This window comes from Echinops telfairi, unplaced genomic scaffold (genome assembly GCF_000313985.2).
Source record: "Echinops telfairi isolate 266 unplaced genomic scaffold, ASM31398v2 ScPeMD7_3533;HRSCAF=4204_1, whole genome shotgun sequence".
Lineage (NCBI taxonomy): Eukaryota > Metazoa > Chordata > Mammalia > Afrosoricida > Tenrecidae > Echinops > Echinops telfairi.
Window position 1 is genome coordinate 27,746,827 of NW_022107432.1, and position 9,236 is coordinate 27,756,062.

The 9,236-nt window shown below is 51.5% G+C and overlaps 1 protein-coding gene across 1 annotated transcript in view; it reads right to left on the reverse strand.

The window, feature by feature from the left end:
• Nucleotides 1-9,236, reverse strand: part of GLP1R (glucagon like peptide 1 receptor) — a 41,333-nt gene that overhangs the window by 10,096 nt on the left and 22,001 nt on the right. The window contains exons 5-7 of the mRNA XM_013006759.2: nucleotides 9,139-9,233; nucleotides 4,096-4,249; nucleotides 3,311-3,470 (exon numbers count right to left, since the gene is read on the reverse strand). Of these exons, the coding sequence (XP_012862213.1) occupies nucleotides 3,311-3,470; nucleotides 4,096-4,249; nucleotides 9,139-9,233 (409 nt within the window). The remainder of the gene's footprint in view (nucleotides 1-3,310; nucleotides 3,471-4,095; nucleotides 4,250-9,138; nucleotides 9,234-9,236) is intronic.

The window sequence follows — 9,236 nt, forward strand, 5'->3', positions numbered from 1 at the left end:
CCCCAAGGGGGTCGCGACCCACAGGGTGAGAACCACTGCCTTACTGTCATCTTCAGAGCCTGGGTACTCAAATGGGCGCAGTATACAAGGAGATGTCAAAAAGTATCGATCGCTACATGCCTTTATTAAACAAAATCACCCTTCCTCAAGGCATTCTGCACTCTTTGATCGACACCATGTCAAAGTGACCGTTGGGGCATCTTTGAGGGATCCAAATCCGGTTCCTTTTAAAGGCTCTCTGAGTTTGGGAACCAACAATAGGAACAAAAGCCTGAAAGAGCAAGATCAAAACTACAGGGCGGATGGAGTAAGGTTCCCCGGCGACCTTCTCATAGGGCAGCCCTGGCTCTCTGCGGAGAATAAGCAGGTTCACTGTCACGGGGAGGGGGGACAATGCCTGGGCGCACTTTCCCTAGTCTTTCCATCCCCAATGCCACATTTGGGTCTTTACATTTTCTTCCCCGTCAGCTCCCATGAGCACCCTGTGTCCTTTGAGAAAATCTACCAAGATTACTCCTTCGGAATTCCCCACACTAGCCCCCTCACTCTCTGAGCTGACCTCTCGGCCTTGAATTAACTGGCCCCACAAATCGCCTCAGAAGCCACTGTTTCCATCGGATATTTGGATTTGGGGAAGGCGCAGCCACACGCTGATGGCAGGGGCTTGTCAGAATATATTTAGTTGGGAATAAATTCATGCCTGGGGGGACTGGACCTGGAGTGGCAAGACTTTTGGACTCACCCTTGTATGTCTGTAGGCTGAACACTGGCACGCCCACCCTCACATGGCCGATATGGAAATGGATCAGGGTTGAGATAGGATTTGAGCTCAGGGTAGCAATGCCCTGGCCCATTCCAACCACCCTCGATAAATAGCTTTTGCTCCTGGTTCTCCGCAGGACTGTCTCTGTGGGTGCCCCTCAGAGCTGCAGATGTGGGTGTCCGAAAGAGGAAAGGGTGTGCGTTCAGTGGGGACTGCTGAGCTCCCCACCTGCCTGACAGTGTGGGGCCTGATGACATAGACCCAGGGAGGGAGGAGGCCGAGCCTGCTGGCTGGCACTGTCCATCCGGTACCACCCTCCTCCATCACTCATTGCCACAGGAGCCAGGCTTGGAAGCATCCACAATGCTTTCGTCAGGGGGCTGCCGTGAGATGGGATGAGGGGCCGGATGACCCCCAAAGGCTCCAGCCCCACACCGGTGTGGGGGTCAGCCACCCAGCTGATGTTCAGTGAGGGCGGAATATGAGGGAATAAGTGAATTGGTGATGAGAGCAAGTCAATGAGAGAAGGCAAGAGTACCCCCTCCCTGAGCCCCGTCCGCATATGGACACCTCCCTCTCGGGCACCCCCAGTGGCCCTGCTGTCCTTTATCGCAGACCACGCTCCAGAATGAAGGGCTTCTCCCATGCGGTGGGCAGACCCGTGAACTCTGTTCATCCATCCGTTGAATGGATTGAATGGTGTGCCTCCCCTTCTGCCCACCCCATCCCCGTGTGTGCCACATTCCTAGGGGGACTAGGGTTTGTGATGTGATTGAATCCATATCCTTGCAGGCGGGGTCTTAAAATCAAACCACTTTAAGAATGCAGAGAGAGCAGATGAGCCTGAGGGTCAGCGAGCACGAATGGAGGTGGGGTCGTGGTAGAGGGGTGGGATGGGAGAGCCCCAAAGGGTGCAAGGAAGAGTGTGAGAGACGCTGAGACCAGGGTACGCCCGCAGAGCAGACAGAGAGCAAGCCTCGCCCCAGAGCTGGTGACCTGAATCGGCCGTCGAGTCTTCCGAACGCGAGCAGCTCACGTGCCGTTTGCTAGACACCCAATGTGTGCCATTTGTGCTACGGCAGCCCTTGGCCACTAGAACCATCTGCATCTCCCGAGACAGCCGAAAGGAAAACCGGGAAGAATTAAAAAAACCCAACCATTATGTAGGCACAGCCCAGCCACGTGCAAACACAGCCTTGAAACAGGAGCAGGGCCAAGGGTGGGAGCTGGAGCTGTGTGCAGAGACCATGGCTGCCTGCTGGGGGCCTGAGACCCAGGGGCCCCAGGGGACAGAGTCCCAGCAAGAGAACGTCACAGAAAAAGAGGGCAGCGGGACCCAGGAGGTCCAGGCTCTGGTGCCTGCTGCACCTGCAAGGTTCTGCCTCTCTGTGGGCTCTGGGACCTGCCAGCCTCTCGGGTCTTCTCTTCTACACTGGAGCAGGGCAGAGCCAACTGGCTGTGGAACATCTGCAAATAGGAGCGGAATGCCAGGTGAGATGGGCAGAGAGGGCACAGCATCATGGGCAGGTGCCCTGGGTACTTCCTGAAGAGGTGAGCTGGCCCGTGACCAGGCATGCCAAGGTGCAGAGGGAGGAGTCAGCATGCAGGTGGACAGGGCACCCATGGGGGCATCCTGCCTGACCGGGGCAGAAGTCCCTGGGGTAGAGGGCTGACCTGAGAGGTGAGCAGGCTTCTTCCGGGCAGCAGGGGTCACGGCAGCCAGAGCAGGGGGAAGAAGTGGTGAGTGTGAGCTGGGGAGGCTGGGCAGGAAGCAGGGGAAATGGTGGGAGATTGTGGAGCACCAGAGAGCCCCCTCTTGTTTACCACCTGTGGGCTCCTCCTGAGGAAGGGCCATCAGATCGCATCCGGTTCTGGGCAGCTTGTGGCAGGGAGGCTCCAGCCCCCTGCACACCTCTTCCCCCTGTGCCCTTCATGGAATCCCACGTGGCGAGAGGCAGAAGCACAACCAGAAATGTTCCAGCAAAAAAAACACAACAAAGCCCAAACAGATGAGGGTTCTCCACAAACTTTTTTTGGCGAGAACATTTCCAGCTGGGCTCTGGGCATGTACGTGGTCCATCCTTTCAGTGGTTGACCTCCAGTCGCCCTCCTCACCCCTGCCCTATCATGGCCTTCTTCCCGACTCTCCCTTTTGCCATCACATGACATCCCCAGTGACCTCCACCCTGCGGCCCAGGACCTCCATTTCCCTCAGGACCACAGCTACCCGGGACTGGAGGTGGAGGTCTATCCCCATAGGGTCTCACGTATTTGAAGCCACTCCAATGGGGCGTGCGGGGGTGAAGGCGGGTGTGTTTGGTCACACAGAGGACAGGCAGGCGTCTGTTCCCACCGAGGAAGAGGGTGGCCGGGACCCTCTAGGGCTTCAACAGACCCACTGGCAATAGGCCCCAGGCATAGGCGAAGCCAACCCCAGGGGGTCCCGCCCCTTAGCCTCGAGACCCATCCTGTGTCCCACATGGGCCTCCTGGGGATTGCCTGATGGCAACAGGGTGAGAAGGGGGTCAGGGTGAGGGTGGACCTTACCCCAGCCAATGCTCAGATAGAGCCTGAAGACATGCTGCTCGGAGAAGACAGAAAGGGCCAGCAGTGTGTACAGGTACACGCCCTCCACCAGGAGCCAGTAGTAGTTGGCCGCCACGCAGTACTGCATGAGCAGGAATACCAGGCGGCAGCTCACAGAGTCCTGGGGGCAGAGCAGGGGTCTGCAGGGGGTAACAGTCTGACACCCGGCCTGCCCAACCCCCAGCCCCACCCTGTCCTGCCCCAACTGTTATCCTGTCCAGGGTGAATGCCCGACAAAGGAGGTAGCATCATGCACCAGGGCTGGTGCTCTCGCACCCTGACTCCGCACCAGCCCAAGTGGAAGAAGCCCAGATGATCACACACAGAGGAGAAAACTGAGAATGGACTTGCCCCAAAGAACGCAGCGAGTAAGTGGCAGAGCTGGGCATTCCAACCCCGATCTGGATCCAAAGAGCTGGTGTCAGAGGGAGGATGCTGGGAGATGGGGTTGCGTTTTTCTTCCAAGACTGGGAGTTCTCCAAGGGGGAATGCTTCTTCCATCAGGAGACTGGGGTCTCCTGAAACTCAGGACTGGGCCTCCTTCCTCACACAGGGGCTCCATGAGGGTCAGCCTGTCTCCTTGCGCAGATTGGGTGTTCCCCGTGGTGGGCTGCCCCTCCCATCAGACCGGAGGAGGGTGGGGGCTTTCTGAGAGCGGGGCGGATTTCACTTCTTCTTGCCGCAGGGCAGGGTGGGATGGGGAAGCAGGCCTCCCCTGGCTATCCATCTTGGAGAGGAGTACGCACCTGGTAGGAGAGGAGCCCGTCCCACTGGTGCTGCTGGGCGGCTGTGCTGTACATCCACTTCAGGGCTGCGTCCTTGATGAAGACCGACAGCGCGCGGAGGATGAAGGAGGCAAACAGGTTCAGGTGGATGTAGTTCCGGGTGCAGTGCAGGTGCCTGCAGGAGCAAGCAGGACCCTTCTCGGACCAGACGGCCAGCTGTCAGGCTAACACACACTCATGCACGTTTCCAGCCCGGGGCTTGTGCTCACCTCTTCTGTCCTCTCCAAATGCCCCCTTTCCTTCCGTTTTGAAAATCCTTTGGGCCCAACTCAGGTTCTGCCCCTCCGTGAAACCTATAGTTGTGTGGTCACTGTCTCCTCCTTCTCCTCCTCCCTCCTACACTCTCCCCTTCTCCGTGCAGTGTCTTCCTTTATACGAAGCCATGTTTAACCAAAATGATTTATGTGTGAGGATCAGTTTCTCCAACAGGGTTTTGCTTCTTGGTGTCGTACATGTCCCCTGCCTACCTTACAGAGGTGGACTGGGGCCAGGCATGTGGTAAAAATAAAAAGTATGGGATATAATTTCAATATCCTTCCATGTAAAGAGCAGAGTGGAAATACAAGGGCATTTCTTAACCTGATGTAGGGCATCTGCCAGTACCAGAGGCAAACCTCGTTCTCAATGGGGAAACTTTGGAAGCATTCCCTTTAAAGATCCGAATCACAGAAATGTGATTAACGAATAACAGAAAGATGGGTGAAGAGAGAGAAGACACAAAATACCAATAGTAATATATGATTGATCAAGGATTCACGAGGTGGGAGGGTGGGGGAGAGAGGGGGGGCGAAGAGGAGCCGATATCAAGTACTCAAGTAGGAAGAAAATGTTTTGGAAATTTTGATGGCAATATATATACAAGTGTGCTTAATACAATTGAATGATGGATTGTTATAAGATTTGTAAGAGCCCCCTAATAATATGATTAATAAAAAAAATCAGAATCAAAGAAAGGATGATTGCTGTTCAACATTATATTCTACCCACTGTAATATGGCAAGAAAATAAAATGTATAAGGATTGTAAATAAGGAAGCAAAACTGTCATTATTTGTAGACAATATGACTATCTTCCTAGAGCAGTGGTTCTCAAACTTCCTAGTGCTGCTACCCTTTAATACAGTTTCTCAGGTTGTGGTGACCCCCCAACCATAAAATTATTTTCATTTTTACTTCATCACTGTCATTTTGCTACTGTTATGAATCAGGTGACCCTGTGAAAGGGTCATTCGACCCCCAAAGGGATCGTGACCCACAGGTTGGAAACCACTGTGCTAGAGCATCTGAAAATTGCTAAAACTAACAAGAGTTCAGTAAGATTACTGTAGAGATGTGTATCTACATCAACAATAAATAACTAAACTTTGTGTTTAAAGAGAATTCATTCATCCTATTTTAAAATTAGTTGCCTAGAAATAAATCTAATAGAAGATGGGTAGACCCTCCGTGGAGAATCGCATAAGTCAGACTGAAAACCGCTGGCCAAGACTTAGATCAATGGAAAATATGCCACATTCATAGATCGGAAGACTCACTATCTTAAAGATGCTGATTCTCCTCACATCATGTGATAGATGCAAAATCAAATTGAGTCAAATCAAAAAGTCATAATCAAAATTCCAAGAGAAGGTATAAATATAAAATTTATAAAGAAGAGCCAATGGCCAACAAGAACAAAGACATTTAGGAAGAACCACAGGTAGGGGCCCTTGCTTTGAGAAAGCCCAGATGTTACTATCTCTGTAGCAGCGAAGGCGCCCCTATAGGACAGAGTAGAACTACTCACTGGCATTCCCGTGGCTGTAGACGCCTCATCTTTTTCCTGCACATCAGCTGGTGGGTTTGATTGCCAACCTTTTGCCACTAATGGGTCTCAGGTAAGAATGTTCCTCATTCCAAGGCTTGCAATGCAGCTCAGTGCTTACTGCACCACACCACCAGGGTCCTCTGTTATTGCCATCAACTCACTCACTACCATCACGTTGATTCCAACTTATAGCCAACTGATCTAGGACAAGCTAGCACTGCCCCTGTGGGTTTCTAAAGCTATACCTCTTGACGGGAGCAGAAAGCCTCTACTTTCTTCAAAGGAGCAGCTGGTGGGTTTGATCTCCTGGCTCATGGGATAGCAGCCCGATGCGTAACCTACTATGTCACCAAGACTTCTTTAACACTGTCATAGGGACAGATAAATAAACTGATAGAAAATCTAGATGACGCAAATAACACGTTGATACATGGAAGTGTAGGCACTGGGACTTAGAAAGGATGAGGTATAACAATGACAGCGAGGCAATTCATGGTATGTATAGATAGGGGGGGAGCTCTGGTAGTGTCAGGCATCAACACTTGGCTGATGACCAAAAGGTTGGTGGTTCAAACCAACCTGGCCGCTCCCTGAGAGAAAGACTCGATGCTTGGCTTCCATAGAAATGACAGCCAAGAAAACCCTAGGGGGCAGCTCCACCCTGTATAGAGAAATCCAGGGGAATGACAAACCCTATTGGGTGGTTGTGATTTGAAAATCAGCTCAACGGCATCTAACAACACCGACATCTATGGAAAATATACAGTTAAAGCTCTTATTTCACATCATGTGCAAAAATACATTCCAAGTGGATCAAAGAAGCATAAGACAAAGGCAAAGCTCTGACACTGTTAAGTGACTGTCTTTATGATCGCAGGGTCTGGAAGGCCTTCTTAAGAAAGACCATAAAAGGCATCAGGAAGTTAGGAAAAAATAAGTCACGCACTAGCAGACTATACTCTTGGTTTACATCCAGAAGATATAACAAATACCTAAGACCAAAAAGGGGGAGGAGCAGCAAAAGCACAAGTGACCCAATATTAAAAAAAACAGGCAACGGGTCTGAACCAACAATTTACAGAACACAGCATGAAGGAAGCTTCTCCAGAAATCACAGAGATGCAGATGAAAGCCATGGGACGCGAGTGCACACACTTCCGATGCTCAACAATTTGTCTGAAGACTCAAAATATTGATGGGGAGGCTAAGCAAAGGGAATTCTCATTTACTTCCGGTCCAGAGAGCAGGTGGGTGTGGCCCCTGTGGAGAACATCATCGGACCAGCATCTAATAAATACGCGCATGCGCCTGGCGCTCCTACGTGCCTGCGTCAGAGAAACGCTTGGGCCTACGAGGGGTCTCAGGTCGGAATGCTTATTGTGGCAAGATTTGTAACTCAGGAAAAAGAAAACCAACAAAAAGAAACACCTCAAATGGCCCTCAAAAGCATAAATGATACATTTCTAGTACATTATACGTTTTAGTCTCACGATGGAAATATGGAAAAGCAGATAAAACAATGAACTGGCGGTAACCAGTATCAACAAGGATACAAGGCAGTGTCATTTGCACCGTAACGTTCAAAGTGCGCAAAGGCCAAATGATCTCTTTTTATACATTCACAGATATTTACTGAAAGCATAATGAAATGAGAGTCTCTGCTAGCAGGTGTGGGGTTGAGGCCAGAGGAGGGACTTGATTAGAGAGGGTGGCGGGAGGATTATAATTCTATGGCTGCCTCTCCCAGGCTGGATGGTGTATAGACGGGTGGTAATACCAGTCACTCTTTGTCTGAATCCTGAAACACCTCATCCTAAAAGCAACGTCTCCTTGAGTCAGTGCATTGACTAGCACAGACTGTGTGCCGAGAGCCAGCCCTATGGCGCCAAGGGTAAATATACTCAACTCCTAACTGAACGCTTGGTGGTTTTTGTCTACCCAGCAATGCCTTAGAAGCCCTGGTGGTGTAGTGGTGATGCAAGGTCAGCAGTTCGAAACCACTAGCCACTCTTCAGGAGAAAGAGGCGGCTCTCTATTGCTGTTCAGAGTCATAGTTTCAGAAGCCCACAGTGCAGTTCTACGCTGTCCTACAGGGGGACCAGGAGTCGGAATCCACTGGAACTCCGTCGATTGGCATTCTACTTTGATGCATACCAGGAGGGGCTTCAGGGGAAAAAAGCCAGGATCATTTTTAAAATTCCATTTTGCTACCAACTTTTGGAAGCCCCCAGGGATGGGGTGCCATGAGCGTTTCGTGTTTATGAGCTGCTGTGAAGTTGTTCTCCTAAGGGGTGCTATCGGTCTACCCTCTCACAGGAGGGAGGGAGAGCTCCCCTTGCTCAACTCTCATCAATATTGCGGATGGTCGGACTCTCATTACCGCTAATCTGAAATAGCTTGTAGGTGCGGGAACCTCTGCCCCCAGCACTGTGCCAGGTACCTTGGGGTGACCAGGGGATTGCTGCCTTTTCTGTTCCTGCTGGTAGTGTCCCAGGGTCCCTGGCTTAGGATCCCTAACCCAGCTTCTCTGACCCCACTAGATACAGAGGGTGGGACAAAAACTCAGTGCTAGGTTTCCAGCTCCAGGTCTGAAGGAAGTGGTCCATCAAGGCTAAACCTACTCACTCACTGCCACTGAGCATCAAGCGGCCCTACAGGACGGGGAAGAACTTCCCCCTGTGGGTTCCTGAGACTTTGAATCTTCACAGGAGCAGACAGCCTCATTTTTCTCCTAAGGAGCAGTTGGTGGGTTCGAACAGCTGACCTTGTGCTTAGCAGCTCAGTGTGTAGACCGGTACGCCACCAGGGCTCCTGCTTAAACCCAAGAAAGAGTTTATTCACTAGGGCTGACAAGCTCCAAAAACGAACATAACCTCTAAGTCCTGAGACCTTTCCTAAAACCGTTCAGAATTTCCAATCATTTAAGTTCCGCATCCGCATTGAAGAGGATTCCCCAGGGTTTGCAGCAATCCTACCGCCCGCTGTTAGGATTCGGGGGCAGGGTGTTGCAGTACTCTATGCATGCATTAACATAGCCTGTACCTATGTTGTACCGCGTGTTTGAAACTTGATCTTCCACGAATAACAAGCCAAGGAGGAGGGCTGCCCTGGGGCGAGTCTGGTTTGGTACAGTCACTTCTTCATTTGGGGGACAGACCATGAAGCAGCAGCCCCCTCCCGAGGTCCGGGGCCCCTTACCTGAAGCCTAGCAGGATGGCCGAAGCTATGACCAGAGCGGAGAAGGAGAGTGCGTAGCCCACCGTGTAGACGATGTACAGAGACAGAAGCTGCTTCTC